This window comes from Dasypus novemcinctus, chromosome X (assembly GCF_030445035.2).
Source record: "Dasypus novemcinctus isolate mDasNov1 chromosome X, mDasNov1.1.hap2, whole genome shotgun sequence".
Classification (NCBI taxonomy): Eukaryota; Metazoa; Chordata; class Mammalia; order Cingulata; family Dasypodidae; genus Dasypus; species Dasypus novemcinctus.
The window spans coordinates 114,399,458-114,420,702 of record NC_080704.1 but is presented as its reverse complement, the minus strand read 5'-3'; the positions used below and the strand labels follow the sequence as shown (position 1 = coordinate 114,420,702).

Here is a 21,245-nt window from a genome sequence, read left to right as displayed (position 1 = left end):
AAGTCATTTGTGTTTTCTGATAAATACCTGGAATGACAGCATAGGCAGCACAGCTACCTAAAGATTGATAGAGATAGTGAAAACTGTTAGAGAAATGGAAGTTAACTCCATGGTGTATAGATATGTGTGTGCTTTTAAGAAGTGTGCAAATATCATTGATTGTTAATTTAACCAACTATCCTTGTGAAGGTTATATGGAATAATTAAATATATGTGTAATATGCAATGAAAAAGGTACAATATACCTTGAATTGAGTGGTAGGAATAGTGAATGTAATTTTTATAACATATTGCAATTTTTGTGATAACACATTTTTGAAATTTTGTAACTAATGACAAAATGCTTGATATCTAAGTATTCATCTGTGGATCATTTTGGGTTATATGTATCTACTATAAAAATCAAGGTTAAACTATGCACATTCAGTTCAAACATAGAAGTCTTTTATAAAAGGGATCTATGTTTTATTTTCTTGAAGTCCTAAGATCCACAAGGGAGAATTATATGTTCTGATAACTGAAGGAAGGGAATGTGCCAGCATTTGCCTGGTTCCTCTACCTAGTATGAAATATTCATAAGATACAAAGACAGGACCAGTGCAATCAACCAATGTGTGCTCACTGTTACCTCCAGATGAAAACTGAACAAAAGTCAGATACTTAGATATTTTGTCTAATGCACACCTAGTTCCATCAATTACCTCTTTATAGAGTTAGTTTTGAGAGACAAGATGGATTTTATCCATGTTTCAAGAGAAACTTTTCATATCAGAATTTTATTGTATGTGTTATGTTTTGGCAACATGATTTGAAGCTGTATAATAAAAATATGTTGAAAATATTATAAGGTAAAATGTTTAACTGAATTTTATCATGATCATCTGTATTGTTTAAAAATGTTTTACATACAACCTGAAGACCTAGTGGTAAATTAGTTGTTAGAATTTTTTTTAGGTATTTGATAACAAAACTTTCTGTGGATATTTTGGAGAAACATAATAAAATTTAAATTTAGACTCTGACAATATCCAGAAAGTTGAAAGATATTGTTTCTTTTATGCTATCACTCTACAGAAAACCACATGTAAGACTTATAATTAAAGGGTTTTCACCTCTATCCATTTTTTCTAACAGATAAACACATTGTATCTGAATGTCAAGAATTGTGTTTTGATGGTATCAACCCATTCCACATATCTGGACACAAAGTAGAAAAATATTTAGGCATTTCCAGATATATTGATTATATTATTTACTATACATATGTGTAGTATGCATTATGAATGTTTATTACTTAGATCAAACATCTGAATAATTTTCATTGTTATTTTCACTTTTCTACTATATTCTTTGGAACATAAAAAGGTAAATTTTATTGGATGCTGCAAAATAAAAATGTACATTTTTAAAAAGGATATTGATGGAGGAACACTCCTGAGGAAGATGGGAGAACAGCGAGCTGGAGAACTCAGTCCTTCCACCAGAAAAGCTATTAAACAGACAAGAATTGTCTGAAACAACTATTTTGAAACTCCAGAGGCAAGAAGACATTGAACAACATCCAGAGAAGAGCAGGAGCGAGAGGCAGATTCATTACAGTAAAGAATTATAAATTGTTCACCCCATGCATGGTGGCTACCAGCACCTGTCCCCCACTCTTGCAGCAGGCTCCAGGAGGGACCAATCCCTTGCTAGCTGCTACTGACAGAAAGGAACATAAAAATCCCCTTCCGTAAGAACATGGGTGTGCATGGTCTATCACTAATCATAGCTTTTGATTAGTGAATTTGGACCATTGGGTCCTGGCTCTGAGGGCCCCTACTGTTTCAACCCACCCAGGATAAAGGTAGCCACAGCCATTGTTTCAATCCTCCTTGGACAGTGTGGTGGCAGTGGAGGTTTAAAAATGCAGCACATCCTCAGGGAAGTTGGTGAGTTAGCTCAGCTTTGGGAAGCCACAGGAGAGGCTTTGGTGCCCTTCCTGACATGCTCTCCAGGGTACACTTGAGTTAGTCTCTACCCCTCTCATGGGTCCCTGGCCCTGTTTTGGCTGGAAAAACTGAAATGGGAAAGTCTTCCCCAGGGTGACCCTTCTCCCAGAATTTGCCCCCCAGGCAGAAGCAACTTGAGAAAATGAAAGGAGTATAAAAAATCTATAGAGGGGAACAGTGTGAGACAAAGGCCTCCCAGCTTCAAATACACAGGAGAGATAGTTTTGTCCCCTGGGAAACTGAAGGGACAACCAACTGCCTGTAAAAAGGGGAACTTCAAAATAACCCACAAGCAGAGGCCAAGGACAACACAGAGGCACAGAAAGGGAAAACCCTGCACACTGTATTCACCTTGGGCAAACCTTCCTCACTGGAGGGTTGAAGCTCAAGAAAATCTGTCTTATCACCAGCTGGTTAAAAAACCAAGAAAAATACATCTCAGGAAATAAATCCCAAGTTATCATTAATTTATTATGATATTAAATTAATAGTTATTATTAATTTAAAATATTAAAATGTATAGTGTGCAAAAAGAGTCCAAGACAAAAAAAGAAACAGGAAATGGTACCCTACCCAGAGGAAGAAGATAAAAATACAGAAAACAGCAATAAAGGAGGTGAGAATATGGACATACCAAACAAAGCCTTAAAAAATGATCTTAAAAATATTCAAGGAGATAAAGGGAAATACAAAGGAACAGCTAAAAGTTATCAGGAAAATAATGAATTAACAATATGAGAGTCGAAGTAAAGAGATAGAAATTCTAAAAAAGAACCAGACAGAACTACTGGAGTTGAAGATCACAATAACTGGAAAAATAAAATGCCCAGGAGGGTTTCAAGAGCAGATTGGAGTTGGTAGAAGAAAGAATCTATAAGCTTGATTTCAAGACTATTGACATTTGTGAGACTGAAAAGAAGAAAGAAAAAAGTAATATTAAAAGCAAAAATGGCCTACGGCAGGTATGGGACATCAAGTGCACCAATATACACATTATGGGAATCCCAGAAGGAGAAGAAAGAGAGAAAGGGGTCAAAGGAATAGTCTAAGATACAATGACAGAGAACTCCCCCATCTTAGCAAAATATGTGAATATTCACACCCACAATAGTTTTACAACCACAGAAATAGAATATCTTTGGGAACATACTTTTCTGGGACCACCACACCCTTCAAACCATCACACCCTGCCATACATTGATTAACTAACGAAAGGACAAGGAGAGAGTTCTGAAAGCTGCAAGAGAAAAGCAATGTGTTATGTACAAGGGAATTCCAATTAGACTGAGTGCTATCTCTCATCAGAAACCATGCAGTCAAGAAGGAAGTGTGTTGAAATACTTAGAGTACTGAAGGAAAACAACTGCCAGCCTAGAATTTTATTTCCAGTGAGACTCTTTCAAAAATGAGTGAGGGTTTGGTAGAGTTCCCTCTTGTTCAATTTTATAGAAGAGCTTGAACAAGATTGGTATTGGATCATCTCTGAATGATTGGTAGAATTCACCTGTGAAGGCATTGGTAAAAGAAATCATAGGAGACCTAAATAGAAGGAAGGACAATCCATGTTCATGGATTGGAAGTCTAAATATCATTAAGATGGCAATTCTACCCAAACTGAATTACAGACTCAAAGAAATCCCAATAAAAATCACAATGGCCTTTTTTGCAGACATGGAAAAGAAAATTATCAAATTTATTTGGAAGGATAAGGGACGCTGAACAGCCAAAAATGTCTTTTAAAAATTATAAAGTTGCCCCACCCCACCTGCTCAGTGACAGAGGCAGTTGTCTCTGCCTCGCCACCACCTCAACCCCAGCTTATTTCCCAGATGGTGGCATTGTCAGTGAAGGGGTAGTTTATAGACACCTGACTCTGCCTTGGATAAGATATCAGGTTGAGTGAATTTTGAACTTTTTTACAGATGCCTTCATAAAATATGTGGAATAGAGCTACGGTTTGAATCATAAAAGTTTTCATATTATGAGACTGTGCTTGATTTCAGGTCAATGGGAGTGGAGTATTGGACAAAAATAAATTTTGTAATCTCTGCATCATAATTTTTGGCTACTGAGTTGTGACACAGTCTCACTATGTGGGGAAAGTTCATGCTAAAAAACTGAAGCACTTAATGGGCAAATATGATCAGATTTCTCCACTGAGTTCTCAGCTTGATAAGGAGAATATGACTCTTTTCAAGACAAACTTGAATATCATATCAAAGTGCAGAAAGCCCGAGGCTTAGAGACAAAGACCCATTTCAGAAAGATGAGAGGACTATTTAGAAATGTATGGATACAAAGAAGAGGTTGACTCCAGACCCAATATAGAATGTTTGAGCAGATTCCCATCCGAAAATGTCCAGACTTATTGAAGATCATACAACATTTCATGAACAGTAGAAAACCATTTACCTCAATGGATACCAGATCATGACAACAGACTGAGACCAGATTCTCTGAGCTACTGTCAACTCCCCAGGGACTACTCAGAAAAAACAGTACCCCTGAATGTTAGTCATCAAGAATACAATTGTGGCTTATATACTGTAGAATCTGGAGTTTATAAGCACCTCTCCTTAGAAAACAGTACCAGTTCCCATCAACTCAGTCACAAACAGACACATCAGAAGAGAAAAAGGCAACAACAGGTAGAGGACAGAGAAAAACCAGAGAAGGAGCAGCCCAAGCTCCTCTATTATGAGGAAATAGATTTAGACAAACACAAGAGTATCCAAAGAAAGAAAGCAGAGATGGAAACAGTCAGTGTCAGTACAGAAAACCTTAATAATCAAAAATAGAAAAAAAAGCCGAGATGCACCTCTAAGAATGAGAAACGTAAGCATAGAAAAGAGAACAAAGAACAAGACCAAGAAAGGACGGAGGAGGAAATGCTTTGGGACTAGTCTGTCCTCAGATTTTGAAGCTATTTATTTGGTTCTCCCAAAGTTGAAATGAAAATAGTCCTTGAGGAAGTTGATTTCATGAAGTTTGTGTTCATATCACTTTTCTTATGTGAACAGGTACTTCAACCTGTAACAAAGGCCAAGTGAACAGAAAGTTTTTAATATGCCTGCTCCCCAACATGGACATTACATTCCCTCATTTTATAGAAGCATTATTACACTTCTCTTACTTACAATGTAATTTCACTTAATTAGAGTGGCTCTGCTTTTATTCATCAAATCACAATGATAGTGGAATTGTTTTCCCTTGGGAGGTCATTTATTATAAGTTGGAGGATTAATAGGCTTTTCAGAATCTATTTCTTGATTGAGTTTGTTTTAGTTTGGGTGGGGTATTTTTATATTTGTTGGCTATCTCTATGAAGCAATTTAGATATATTTTTTTTTCTTGTTAAACCTAACTTGCACTGTTTTCTAGGTTAGAAAGTGGAAAATCAGATACATTATAATAATTTTAGATTATATAGAGTTTTAAAAGTTATCTAAGAATCCTGATACAAAATTAGTTTATATTCTGAAAACATTTTAATATATTCTAATAAAAAAGTACGAAGTTGGAGGACTAGCTTCCTGACTTTAAAGCATATTACTTAGCTACAGTGGTAAAAAATAGCATAGTACTGGCATGAACATAACATATCTACCAATGGAAGCAAATCAAGAACTTAGAAATAAACCCTCACATGTATAATCAAGTGATTTTGACAAGGCTTTCAAACCCCCCAACTGGGCCAGTACACTCTATTCAACAAATGGTACTGGAAGAACTGGTTATCTATATCCAAAAGAAAGAGTACCTCTGTCTCACACCATATATAAAAAATAACTCAAAATGGATAAAGGACATAATATAAAAGCTACAACCATAAAACTCCTAGAAGAAAATATAGGGAAACATCTTCAACATCTTGTGGTAGGTGGTAGTTTCTTAAACCTTACACCCAAAGCAAGAGTAATGAAAGAAAAATAGATAAATGGGAACACCTCAAAACTAAACACTATTGTTCTTCAAAAGATTTTGTCAAGAAAGTAAAAAGGCAGCCTACTCGATGGGAGAAAATATTTGGAAACCACATATTTGATAAGGGTTTGATATCCATATTATGTAGAGATCATACAACTCAATGATAAAAAGACAGGTAACCCGATTAAAAACTGGGCAAAAGACTTGAATAGACATTTTTCCAAAGAAGAAATACAAATGGTCAAAAAGCACATGAAAAGATGCTCAACAGTATTAGTTATTTAGGGAAATGCAGATCAAAACCACAATGAGATACCACTTCACACCTTACAGAATGGCCATTATTAACAAAACATAAAACTACAAGTGTTGGAGAGGATGTGGAGAAACAGGACTACTCCTTCACTATTGGTGAGAATTACAATGGCACAGACTCTGGAAGACAGTTTGGCAGTACCTCAAGAAGCTGAATACAGAACTGCCATATGATCTGGCAATCCCTACTACAAATATATTTAGAAGAACTGAAAGCAAACACAAACTGACATTTGCACACCAATGTTCATAACAGCATTATTCACAATTGCTAAAATATGGAAAGAATCCAAGTGGTCACCAAATGATGAATGGATAAACAAAATGTGGCCTATACATACAATGGAATACTATTCAACTGTAAGAAGAAATGAAATCAGGGTGCATAAAAGAACATGGGTGAGCCTTGAGGACCTTATGTTGAGTGAATTAAGCCAAAAACAAAAGGACAAATATTGTACGATCTCATTAATATGAAATAAATATGATGAGTAAATTCATGGAGGTAAACTCTAGAGTATAGATTACTAGGAGGTAGAATGTGGGTTAAGAATGGGAGCTAATGCTTAATATATGTAGAATTTTTAATAAGGTTTATTGTAAAAGTGTGGAAATGCATAGAGTGGACAGTAACACATTCTAGTGAGTATAACTAATACTGCTTAGTTTTTAACTATGATTGTGGCTGAAAGGGATAGTCTATGTATGTAACTGTCAGCTGAAAGGAAGCCAGAGTTTAATCTCAGGACTGTATAACAGTGATTTCAGTTATGGGTAAAAATTGTTGTTAATAGTGTAAATACAAGAATGTTCAGGAAGTGGATGTGGCTCAAGTAAGAAGGTCTCTGCCTACCAGATGGGAGGACCCAGGTTTGATCCCTGGGGCCTCCTGGTGAAAAGCAAGAAGAGAAAGTGTGCCTGCGTGGCAAGCCAGTACCTGTGTCGTGAGATGAGTGCCTGTGCTGTAAGCCAATTGCCCATGCCCAAGTGCCTGCATGGCAAGCCAAGTGCCCATGTGGGGGCCTGCACAGTGAGCCAAGTTTCCACATGGTGAGCTAAGTGCCCATGCGAGTGTCCATGTGGTGAGCAGAGTGCCTGTGCAGTGAGCCAAGTGCCCGTATGAGTGCCCACATGGCAAGCTGAGTAACCATGTGGGTCCTGTACAGTGAGCCAGTGCCTGTGCTGTGAGCTGAGTGCCTGCACGAGGGCCCACATGGCAAGTCGAGTGCCCAAGTGGTGAGCCAGTGCCCATGTGGCGAACCAGTGCCCACGTGGCAAGCCAAGTACCTGCGCAGTAAGCCGAGTGCCTGCACAGTGAGCAAGTGCCTGCACAAGTGAGTCATGCAGCAAGATGATGATACAACAAAAGAGAGACAAAGGGGAGAGTCAAGGTGAAGGGCAGCAGAGACCAGGAACTGAGATGACACAATTGACAGGGAACCTCTCTCCACATAAGAGGTCTGCAGGATCGAATCCTGGTGAATCCGAGAGGAGAAAGATGAGAAGAGAAAGACAAAAAGAGAAAAATAGATACAGAAGATCACACAACAAATAGACACAGACAGCAAAAACAGCAGGACAGGGAAGGGGGAAGGGGAGGGGGTGAAGAAACAAATTTTAAAAAAAGAATGTTCTATTACAAAGTGTTAAGAATATGGTAATACAAGCGTAAATTACAACTAAAGTAACTTATGGATGACACTTAACAGTAATATTGTAATATTTTTGCAGCAGTGGCAAATAAGGTAGTATATCAATACTAAGGGTTAGTAGCAGAAGGTTTAAGGGGGTATCAGATTTTTCCTTTTGGAGTAATGAAAACGTTCTAAAATTGACTGAGGTGATGACAGCAAAATTATAATGAAAATGAGAGCCACTGAGTGTACACTTGAATGGATTGTATGTACCAAGCATGGGACTGTATAACACAGTGAATCCTGTAGTAGAAGATGGACTATGGTTAACAGAATATGAGAATGTTCTCTCATGAATTATAACAAATATGCAATACTAATACAGGGTGTTGATAATTAGGTGGGTTGGGGGAAATATACACCAAATGTAAGATATTAGCTATTAACAGTAATATTTTGACAATGCTTTTTCATAACTTGTGCTCACCCATGCAAAGTGCAGGTGGTAGGGTGGTGTATGAGAGCCCTGTATGATGATATGCATGTTTTTTTCAAAGCTCACAACTTTTACTAGACACATTTTCTATGTATGTTCACATATGAATGATATACTTCGATAAAATATTTTAAATGAAAAAAAATGAGGGAGGGATTAAAACATTGTCAGAAGCCAAAGGAGTTCATCACCACTAGACCTGCCCTACAAAGCAATGCTAAAGGAGTTCTTCAGACTGAAAAAAAAGGACATTAGACAGTGGTTCAAAGCAGCATAAAGAAACATAAAAACTGTGGTAGAGGTAATCAATTGGGCAATTATAGATGTCAGAATTATTATATTGTATTGCTCGATATGTCACTCCATTTCCAACCTCCTACAGGTGCTAAAATGCAAATGAATACAAAGTAATTATAAATCTAGGATTTTTGGACAATGTTCAAGAATAAAAGTGGTAGCAAGTTCAAAATATGGTAGGAGACAGAGGACTATAGAAAAATTATGTATGGTATTGATGTTAATTTGGTATAAAACCAAATATAATTTTTATTTTTATATATTTAGGATGTGAAATTTTAACCCCATGGTAACCACAAGGAAAAGAGATGAAAAATATATGTAGAGAGACATGAGAAGGCACTCAATATGGCACAACACAAGAAAGCAAATAAATATAAAAGTCGGCTTCAATAGAAATGAGGGACAAAAAAGGTATAAGACTGACAAAGGCTAAATAGCAAACTGGCAGAAGAAAATCCCGTATATCAGTACTGACTTTAAATGTAAATGGATCAAACTCTCTAGTCAAAGGTCAGAGATCCACAGCGTGGATAAAAAAGCATGACCCAACTCTATGCTGTCGGCAAGAGACCCACCTTAAAATCAAAGGTACATGTAGGTTGAGGGTTCAAGGATTCAACAAAATATACCATGTAAGCAGTAACCAAAAGAGAGCTGGGGTAGCTATTCTAATATTGGATATAATAGACTTTAAGTCAAAAAAAAGATACGCGGGAGAAAGGTGGTCACTACATACTGATAAAGGGGACAATTCAACAGGAAGATGTAACAATTATAAATATATATGAACCTAAAAGCAGGCCCCAAAATATGTGAAGCAAATACTGACAGATATGAAGGGAGGAATTTATAGTTCTACATTAATAGGAGGAGACTTCAATATACCACTCAGTAATGCATAGAACATCTAGTCAGAAGATCAATAATGAAGTACAGAACTTGAATGATACCCTCAACCAACTAGACCTAGCAGACATACACAGAACACTGTACCTAATGACAACAGAATATACATTTTTCTAGAGGCCACATGGATCATTATACAGAATAGAACACATGTTGGGTCACAAAACAAGTCTGAGTAAATTTTAAAATATTGAAATTAAACAAAATACATTCTCTGCCCTCAATGGAATGAAGTTAGAACAGAAGTAGAAAGGGAAAATTCAGAAATATGTGGAAATTAAACAACATAATCATAAGCAACCAACTGGTTAAAGAGGAAATCAGAAGTGAAATTAGAAAATATCTTGAAGCAAGTTAAAATGAAAATACCATATACCACAACTTTTGGGATGCAGTAAAGGCAGTGCTGAGAGGGAAATTTATACCTTTAAATGCTAACATTTAAAAAGAAGGAAGACTTCAAATCAGAGACTCACCCTCTCAACTGGAAGAATTAGAAAGAGAGAACTAAACCCAGTGCTAGGAGAAAGAAGGACACAATAAAGATTAGACTGAAGGTAAATGAAACAGAAAAAAAAAACAATAGAGAAAATCAACAAAACCAAAATTTTGTTTTTTGAAAAGATCAATAAAATTTCCAAACCATTAGCTAGATTGACAAAGGAAAAAAGAGAGGATACAAATAACTAAAATCAGAAATGAAAATGAGGGCTGTGAACTATATACCAATAAATTAGATAACCTTGCTGAAATGGACAAATTCTTAGAAACAAACTACCTACATTGGCTCAAGAAGAAATAGAAGATCTTAACAAACCCATTACTGGTAAAGAGATTGAATCAGTCATCAAAATCTTCCCAACAAAGAAAAGCTGAGAAACAGATGGCTTTACAGGGAACTCTACCAAACATTCCATGAAGAATCATCTCCAATTCTGCTCAAACACTTCCAAAAAATCGAAGAGAAGGAACACTCCCTAACTCATTCTATAAGGCCACCATCACCTTCATACTAAAGCCAGATAAAGATACCACAAGAATATAAAACTACAGACCAATATCTTTTATGTATATATATGTAAAAATCCTCAACAATATACTAGCAAACTGAACCCAACAGCTTATTTTAAAAATTATACATTATGATCAAGTGGGATTCATTCCTGGTGTTCAAGGTTGTTTCAACATAAGAAAATCAATTAATGTAATTCACTACATTAACAGAATGAAGGGAAAAAAACACATAATCATCTCAAGTGTTCATCGACCAATGAATGGGTAAATAAAATGTGTGTCTATACATAAAATGGAATATTATTTAACCACAAAAAATGAATTACTGACTCATGCAACATGGATACACCATGTTGCATGAAATGATCCAGACATAAAAGGACAAATATTGTATGAGCTCACTGATTTGAAACAGTTAGAATAAGCAAATTCATAGTCAGAATCTAAAATGTAGGTTACTAGGGAACAGGGTGGGTATTGGGAATGAGAAGCTATGGATTAAAATGTACAGGATTCCTATTTGGAATGATGGACACGTTTTAGTAATGGATGGATGGTGGTGATGGATAGCACAATGTCGTTGATGCAATTAACAGCACTGAAATATATATCTGAATGTGATTAAAATGGGGAATGTTAGATTGTATATATGGTAACAGAATAAAAAAAATTAAATACATAGAATTACACTGCACAGTGAATCCTAAATTAAACAATGGGCTTTAATTAATAGCACAATTATAAAATATGTTATCATCAATTGTAAAAATATTCAACACCAATGCAAGGTGTTAATAATAGGGTAGTATATGGGAGTCCTATATTTTATGCATATTGTTCCATAAACTCACAACTTCTCTAATAAAGAAAAAAAGAATATTGAGTAAACACTCATTAATTTTATAATAAACCATTCCATCTAAGTTTTACTTACTTATTAGGTGTACGAAGATCAAGGATCATTTCCTGGATGTCCATTTTAATTTCAGAAAGGCTTGTATTTGGTAATTTAATTTTAATCTGAAATAGCAAATTTTAAGAAAAATAGCATTGACTTGGTGTACAGAGTTAACAGCTATAAAATTTAGCCATAAAATTGAATAAGTATTGTTACATCCTACAATGTTGATGAACTTTGAAAACATTATGCTAAGTGAAAGAAGCCAGACACACAAGGATATTGTAGGACTGCATTTATATGAAATATCCAGAATACGCCAACTCTGCAGAGACAGAAAGCAGATTAGTGGTTGCCAGGGGGCTGGGAGAAGGGGAAATGGGAAGTTACTGGACACAGGGTTATTTCTTTTGGAAGAATGAAAATATTCTGGAACTAAAAAGTGGTGATGGTTCCACAAACTATGTATATACTAAATGTCACTAATGGTAAATTTTATGTTACCATGTATTTTACCAAAATTTAAAAAAAAATCTCTCCAACCTAATTCATTCTCTTTTTTAGGGAAGTTGACAATGTATAATTAATATGAAATGGCATATATTTTCCAAAAACCAACAAAAAAACAATCTAATTTCATGGTAAATGACAAACCCTACTCCAAAAGGAGCTAGAGGATTTGACATATTAGACACCTCGTGATTTCTGATTAGAATGACAGGGATGAAAGCAACAGGTTATGAGGGAAATAATATCAGATAGATAATGGGGAAAATTGGAATTCCTTGCAAGAAGCTTTAAGTGGGCAAGAGTATTTTTTGAAATATACAGTATATGGAACAATATTTTACTTTATTAAATCTGTATATAAACAAATATTTTTAAATTGTGCTCTAGATATACTACTATCTAAATACATCCTATGGTGAGTATTTACATTAACAAAGAATTTCCTCCTAACTGATGTTGTGAAAATTCATATTTTCATAATTGGAGACGTTTTAAGTAAGATAAATTGGAACATTTCTCAAAGAGACAGCTATAGACAATGTACCTCAAAGTAAATGAGCATTCTATTGGATAAAGAAAACCCTATTTTTACTGAATAACATTCTGGTCTGATAGTTGAGTTTAGATGGTCTTTAGTCACAGGATGACTCATGTCACCTTAATGAAGGGATATAAATTTTTGTTTCTTTAATCTGAAATGTTTAGATCTTTCAAGGTAAAAATTTATTTCCCCAGGGTTGATATAATGTTTTAGGAAAGAGAAGAGAATTATGACATGAAATTTATCTAACACTTTTGGGTAGAATTTTGAATTTGTTATTTAAATGATTTGCAGATCTAGTGAAGGGTAATTCGGAAACAACTAACTAATTTTACTTCTTGAGGAAATTAAAATTGTATAATAAATGGTTTCTGAGGAGGGACAGGAGAAGGGACAAATTAAGTGGAATGGTATACATTAATTCTGTACAAGATAGAAAGTTTAATGAGGAATATTAGAAAAACACCTCTTGATGCTTGAATCAGGCTTTTTCAGAAATACTTTCAATGAATATCTGTAAAATAAACAAAGCTAACTTATTGTATCAAGACTTACCTTGTCCAAAAGTAATAATACAGGACATCACTGACTAAACTATTAAAGGGATTGATGTTCCTCTCTTTAAGTAGGATGCAACTTTAATTCATTTTAAAGAAAACTTCTTTTAATAGGTAAACTAAGGAAATCTGCTAAAATTTTTCATGGGAAACTTTCAACCATTTGGGAGTTCAACCTTTGGAGTCAAAGTTGGATATGAATTCTGGTTCTGTTCTATCCATTGTGCATAATGAATTGCCCTCCAAGTTTATGGCTCAAAGGAAAGGAAACGTTTATTATCATCTATTATCTCTGTTTCCACAGGTCAAGAATTTGGGTGTAGCAAAGATAGGTGATTCAGGATATGTTTAGATCTTTCAAGATGAAAAATTATCTCCCCAGAGTCTATCATGTGAGTATAGTCAGGATATCATCTTGGGCTGTAGGCCTGGCTTGGACTAGAGGATCTTTATCCAAAACAGCTCACTCACATAGCTGTTGGCAGTAGGTTTCAGGTTTTAAACAAATGGATTTCTCCACAGGGTGACTTGAGTGTCCTCATGACACAGCAGCTATCTTCTCTCCAGAATGGATGATACAAAAGAGTAAGGCAGAAGGGGCATCTTTTTTTTACCTAGTTAATAAATTACATTCATATCTGTCCTATCCTATTAGTTATATAGGACAGGTCTATTCAGTATAGGAGGGGACTATACAGAGCGGAGACTATCAGGAGGTAAGAATCATTGGAGGTCATTTTGTAGGCTGGCTATTCCATTACTAACCATAGATCAAACCTCCATCATCTGGCTTTGTACATGTAAATTTAATAGGAAAAAAGTCCACTAATTTAAGGTTTCTTAGATGCCTTCTTTCTATCTTCAATTTTGTTTTTGTTTTTGTTTTTTTTTTTTTTTCAGTTTATTTTATTTTATTTTTTTTAATTTTTTTATTTTTTATTGAATTTGTAATAATATTACATTAAAAATATATATGTGAGGTCCCATTCAACCCCACCCCCCCACCCCCCCTCTCCCCCCCCCCCCAACAACACTCGTTCCCATCATCATGACACATCCATTGGATTTGGTAAGTACATCTTTGGGCACCTCTGCACCTCATATACATTGGTTCACATCATGGCCCATACTCTCCTCTATTCCATCATGTAGGCCCTGTGAGGATTTACAATGTCCGGTGATTACCTCTGAAGCACCATCCAGGGCAGCTCCATGTCCCTAAGACGCCTCCACCTCTCATCTCTTCCTGCCTTTCCCCATACCCTTTGTCCATTATGTCCACTTTTCCCAATCCAATGCCACCTCTTCTATGTGGACACTGGATTGGTTGTGTCCATTGCACCTTTATGTCAAGAGGAGGCTCAGTCTATCTTCAATTTTGTTTTTAGGCAAAGTTGCCAAACTATTTGGTTAGTCTCTTTCTGGGAATTCACTTTGGAGCTTTCCTGTAGAGAGGTAAAGGTAGGGAAAATTGCTTCCAAACTGTACTAATGGTTTTGTGTTTATTCTCCTGTTGTTGTAAAGACAAGGCTTAGTATACAAAGCCTTTGAGGGAAAGTTATTATTGTGAGATTGTCCCTTTGACTTTTAAAACTCCTCTTTCCTTTCTTGTTCTTATGACAAATTTATATGACAAGATGGTTCCTGAAGAGTTCATATTCCTATAATCTATTTCTAAGTAATTAATACAGGCTTTCTAACTCCTCAGATAAGTATCTATGATCATGTTACAAGATATTTGAAAACTGACATGAAGGGTCCAAATAGCAAGGGTTCCATGGAGGTCATCCATTTTAGGTTTCTTTTGAACAATCACTTTCTGGCTACCAGAAGAGGAGACTACATGAAACATATATTCTATGTAATTTGGTCAGCCTACACTATTTTTTGAAAGTGCAATGATGCTTCAGATATACAGAAGAATTTGGGTTGACAATTTGGAAGATATTCTTATTTAATTCTTTTTGAATTATTAGATACTGTAAAATATTTTTATTTAACAGAAATACAGTAACCACACCCCATATATATGATTATTAGGAAAGAAGTTGAGACTATTGAGTTTCCATTTGAAACTTAACAGCATCAAGAAATTTTGAGTAAGTCTCTCTGAATTGCTTAAATGCTTTAATTTCCCATTAGTTAACTATGGAAACATATGTGAGATATTTTTTCTACTGCAGCCATGAGCAGTGAAAATCTCTCATAAGCAATGAAAATCTGTAGGAAAATGAAAAAAAGCAATAAAGGTAATGAATCCCTATTATGACATATATATTTACCTCTGAAGAATAAAAAATATAGAGGTATGTATTCTATAGAAGTAAGGCACAAAACCAATAGATCATCTTTTTAAATTAATGGATATATTTCTACAATGTTACCATTTTGAAACATTCTACTACTATATTACCATGCCTGTTTTATAAGATCATATAAGTTTGACTCCTTTCCTTTCACAAGAGTCAAAAGTAAGCTCAGGGAAGTGGACTTGGCCCAGTGGTTAGGGCGTCTGTCTACCACATGGGAGGTCCGCGGTTCAAACACCGGGCCTCCTTGACCCGTGTGCAGCTGGCCCATGCGCAGTGCTGATGAGTGCAAGGAGTGCCGTGCCATGCAGGGGTGTTCGCCGCGGAGGGGAGCCCCGTGCGCAAGGAGTGCACCCCATAAGGAGAGCCGCCCAGCGTGAAAGAAAGTGCAGCCTGCTCAGGAATGGCGCCACACACACGGAGAGCTGACACAACAAGATGACACAACAGAAGAAACACAGATTCCTGTGCCGCTGACAACAGAAGTGGACAAAGAACACACAGCAAATAGACACAGAGAACAGACAACTGGGGCGGGGGGGGGGGGCTGGGTGTGGTGGGGAAAGGGGAGAGAAACAAATAAAAAATAAATCTTTAAAAAAATAAAATTTTTTAAAAAAGTAAGCTCAGCTCACTGTGGCATAACAACACTCATCCATGGACTTCCATATCTGGCACCCCCAAACACAAACAATCACAGCTGCTAAATTCATTATACTTTTACCTCAATCAGTAACTCCAAGAAACCTCACACTTCCAAGTCATTCCTTATCACCCTTTAATTCCCATATGGCTCTTCATATCTCCTAATCTTGTCTCTCTTTATTACCCCTCATCAATTCCTTCTATTAAGCCCTTTTATCTCATAAGACATCATCCCTTATATCCTAAGACTCTTTGAATAGTCTCTTCACCTTCTTAGTCTAATTGAAATCTGGATCTCCCTTGATGAAACACAGTTACCTCTATAGCCTTCTCAGTTGCTGCCTGTTTTTTTCTCCCACCTCCCTCATATGATTGGGCTTGCCCCTTCTCTCCAGCCTTTTTTTAAATTTAATTTTTGAATTAGAGAAGTTGTAGGTTTATAGAAAAATCATGTAAAACACATAGCACTCCCATATAGCCCCTACACTTTTCTGCTTTTTTTAACTTTATTTTGACAGAAGTTATAGACAACAGAAAAGTTCCATCAAAAATATAGGGAACTCCCATATATCCCACCACCTCCCCTTCTCACATTTTCCGCTATTAATAACATCTTATATTAGTGTGGTACATTTGTAACAATTGATGAACAAATATTGAAACATTGCTACCGGAGAGGTGGGCAAGATGGCATCTGAGTGAGTGTACTTCATAATTGCTCCCACAAAGGACTAGCAGAGTAGGGTTGGAATCTTGCTGGAGTGGGTTGTTTCGGGGGCTTGCAAGGCAGGAGGTGTTTGGACATCGATTTGGAGAGACTGCGACAGAAGTAGTGCTTGCTAAAGATAGAATTGTGGGTTTCTAGCACTGAGGTCGGAAGTTGTGGGGAGGCAGGACCCTTCCACCTAGGGTTGGTGGCTGCAGCATTCCCCGAACTGTCAGTAGTGCGATGGTGTTCCCAAGCCCTGTGTTCCCCAGAAGCGTGATCCAAAGGTATGTGACCCCTAAGCTCCCATAGCCCACGTTCCACAGACCCACATACACGGAGTCCGCAATATCCTGGACTTCCCTCTCTGAAATCCAGTGCACCCTGAGGTATGGGATTACCCTAGCCCTCCAGTTTTGGACTGACACCATGAATCAGAGGGTTTTGGTGGGAGGTGCAGAGGGGCCAAACCAGTGCGGGTTCAATTTTCTGGAGCCCCCCCCTTCTTTTTCTTTGAGCTTGGAGGAGCATACCAGCTGGCTTGGGGAGAGCCTGGAAAGAAAGGAGAGGTGACTCTGCTGAGAAAGCCCAATTTACCTAAATGCCCTGGGATAGGAAACTTGGTCTGGGAGAAGGTGGAGTCAGAAAATCAACTAGGCCTCCTGTAGCACACCTAAGGGAGAGGGACTGTATGATGTGATTTCAAAGCTGCCAATAGCATATTTGGGGTTCCTGGTGAGGTTTGGGTGCTCTCTCTTTGGAAATTAACAGTCATTGTTTTCTCTGATGATTTGGTTCACCAAGGACCCACTTGAATGTCCTACTGGATTCCTCATGCAGCTTTCCTGCTGCCCTGGGAGAGGGAAGTGAGAAAGAGAGAAAGGGTGCAGGTCAGAATCCTAAGCATTTTATTTAACTGAAAAGAGGATTCCTAGCTTGAAACTTTGTCTGGTCTTTTTTGTTGGTTTGTTTTCCTGTTTTTCCTTCCTCTTTATCCCCCCATGGTCTTTTCTTCTTCTTTTTTTTTCTTTTTCTTGCTTGCTTTCCACCCCACCCCTTTTTTCCCTTTTTTCTTTCTTTCTCTTCTTCTTTATATTTTTTTATAATAGGTGCTACAGGGAGTGCTTCAAATTTTCTGTGTATCCTCATCCTCGATTTCCTCTTTTTTTGTGTGCACTGATTTTGGCTACCAACACTATCCTCTTTCCTCTACATCTTTCTATCCTCCATCATTTATTGTATCACTTACATTCCACCCCTCTTTGTTTGGCCCCCAATTTTTCTGATGTTTTATTTCTAATACCTTTGTACCATTCTGTCTTTTATTCACTATCTATATTACTGTCCTTTCTTTTCTCTTTCCCTCTATCCTGACCACACTGGTCTTTTAATTCATACTATATTCCTCCCCATATTCAGTTTACTGTCTCATTATAGGAACTCTACTTTACTTACTGCTGTAACACTACACAGCATACATGAGTCTAATATCCATTCTTGTAGATTTCAAATGGTTCTTCCGTTAACATTTACTATCAGTACTAGTATTATCCTTTTTCTTTTCTTACTCCTTTTGCTTTCTCTTCCCTAATATATTCCTTCAAATGAACTTAGCCAAAAACAAAGAAACAGAATAAGAACAAAGTGACAAAGAGAAGATTTAACATGCACACACAAAAAACTAATTAAACCCTACGACTGGACAAATAAGCTAATCAACTGAATAAAACCACCAAGATAAAATGACTAGACAGCAACAAAAAACAACAAACCAAACCAAAAATCAGGAAAACATTGTCCAATCCAATGAACAAACTAAAAAACCAGGAAGAAGACCAGAACATTGAACAAGTAATTAAAGCGCTCAAAACATATATTAGGGACCAATTTAATGAAGTAAAGGAAGAGATTAAGAATATGAAGAAAACACTTGAAGAGAATACAGAAAGATTGCAATCATGCACAAAAAGATACTGGGTATGATGGGGATGAACAGCACAATCCAAGAAATCAAAAATACGCTCTCAGCAAATAACAGCAGATTTGAAGAGGCAGAGGAAAGAATTAGTGATGTGGAAGATAGTACATCTGAAATCAAACAGACAGTAGAATTGATCAATAAAAAGATAGAAAAAAATCCAGCTGGGACTTAGGGACATGAATGATAATAAAAAACACAAAAACATATGCATTATAGGCATCCCAGAGGGGAAGAGAAGGCAAAGAGAACAGGGGTTCCAGGGGTGTTGGAGGAAGTAATGGCTGAAAATGTCCCAAACCTATTGAGGGAGATGGATGCCCATGTCCAAGAAGCAAAACGCAACCCAAATAGCATAAATTCCAACAGGCCTACTCCAAGACATTTGGTTGCCAAATTATCCAATGCTCAAGACAAAGAGAAAATACTAAAAGCAGCAAGAGAAAAGAGAACCATCACATACACAGGAAGCTCCATAAAATTAAGTGCTGATTTCTCATCTGAAAACATGGTGGCAAGAAGGCAGTGGTATGACATAGTCAAAGTATTAAAGAAAAAAATCTCCAACCAAGAATACTCTATCCAGCTAAACTAGCATTCAGAAATGATGGAAAGTTCAAAATATTCACAGATAAACAAACTAAGAGAGTATGCCAACAAGAAACCTGCCCTTCAAGAAACACTAAAGGGAGTTCTGCAGGAGGAAAGAAAAACAGGAGAGACAGAGTTGGAGGAGAGTGTGAGAACAACTAAAAAGACAAAAAAGAAAAAGAAAAAATCAAAATATGACAAACGCAAATCCAAAGAAAATATGGTTAATATAAGTAATTTCTTGAAAGTAATAACACTGAATGTCAATGGATTAAACTCACCTGTCAAGAGACTGAGATTGGAAGATTGGATAAGGAAATATGATCCACCTGTATGCTGTCTACAAGAAACACATCTTAGACCCAGGGATTCAAGGAGGTTAAAAGTGAATGGCTGGAAAACAATCTTACAGGCAAATAATAACCAAAAAAGGGCAGGAGTAGCTATATTAATATCAGACAAAATAGACTTTAAATGCAAAGCAATTGTGAGAGACAAACATGGACACTATATATTAGTGAAAGGGATAATCCTTTAAAAAGAAAGAACAATCATAAACACTTATGCTTCTAATTGTGAGGCAAACACTGGAAAAACTAAGTGAAGGAATAGATGCCTCCACAGTTATAGTGGGGGACTATAATACAACACTATCAACTTTGGACAGAACATCTCAAAAGAAAATCAATAAAGAAACAAAGACTTTGAACAATGTATTAGAGGAGCTGGACCTAATAGACATATACAGTACATTACACAAAAATACAGCAGGATATACATTCTTTTCAAGTGTAAATGGATCATTCTCCAAGACAGACCACATGCTAGGCCACAGAGGAAGACTCAATGAATTCAGAAAGATTGAAATCACAAAAAAATAATTTCTCTGACCACAGTGGAATGAAGCTGGAAACTGCAAGGGCCCAAGACCCAGATTTGGCAACAAAATATGGAAGTTAAATAACACACTCTTAGAAAAAGATAAACCTAAAATAAGAACAAGGCCTAGAGCAACATTGTGCCTGGGAATTTCCTCCTGTCAGCCTTCATGTTACTCAAATGTGGCCAGTCTCGAAGCCAAACTCAGCATGTAAATGCAATGCCTTCCCTCCAGCGTGGGACATGACACCCGGGGATGAGCCTCCCTGGCAACGAGGGACCACTATCAAATACCAACTGATGATGCAACTGGAAAAGAACCTTATATGGAAGGTTCAATGCGGATCAGCAGAATATCCATGTCTACATAAAACAACATGACTTTAAAATGCTGTTTGACCTAAAGTAAGGGGGAAATGGAAAGGAGAAATGAGTTTATATGGCTACGAGTTTCTAAAAAAGAGTCTGGAGGCTGGCAGAAGGATTGCCCTCATGCACCACTGAGCAGAGTCAGAGAGACAGATAAAGCAGATACAACCCCCAGATATTGGTTCCTATGAAGGCTAAAGAGACCCATGAGAGTTATGGTCATGGCCGATGGGGTTTACTACCAGGGCAGATGGCCCCTCTCTGGAAATGGTGTTTATGTGTGATGAATCAGGACTCAGATGGGATCTCCCTTCATAAGACTTTCATACTAATCTGCTGGAGGTGCAGTTAACGTTGGGGTTTAAGATATAGTTAGGGGATTTGAATCTCTGGACTGATAATGTGATAGCCAGGTCCTGAGCCTCAACAGACTCCAGCACCTACAATCTGATTTATTGGACTTACCACACTCAGCTAAGATGGAGTTGAAGAAGGACAATCACCACACCATGGAGCCTAGAGTGATTACAACTGAAAATGGGAGGATGGCAGCCAGCATCCATGTGGAATCTGAGCCTCCTCTTGACATAGAGGTGCAATGGACACAACCAATCCAATGTCCACATAGAAGAGGTGGCATTGGATTGGGAAAAGTGGACATGGTGGACGATGGGTATGG

General features: G+C 37.0%; 1 protein-coding gene and 1 pseudogene across 1 annotated transcript in view; one reads left to right on the top strand and one right to left on the bottom strand.

Annotated features, from left to right (window-relative positions):
• The window catches only part of DNAAF6 (dynein axonemal assembly factor 6), a 140,273-nt gene that overhangs the window by 13,443 nt on the left and 105,585 nt on the right, over window positions 1-21,245 (bottom strand). The window contains exon 6 of the mRNA XM_058291303.2: window positions 11,518-11,603. Within this exon, the coding sequence (XP_058147286.1) occupies window positions 11,518-11,603 (86 nt within the window). The remainder of the gene's footprint in view (window positions 1-11,517; window positions 11,604-21,245) is intronic.
• On the top strand, window positions 2,553-4,912 carry LOC139438132 (lysine-rich coiled-coil protein 1-like; annotated as a pseudogene).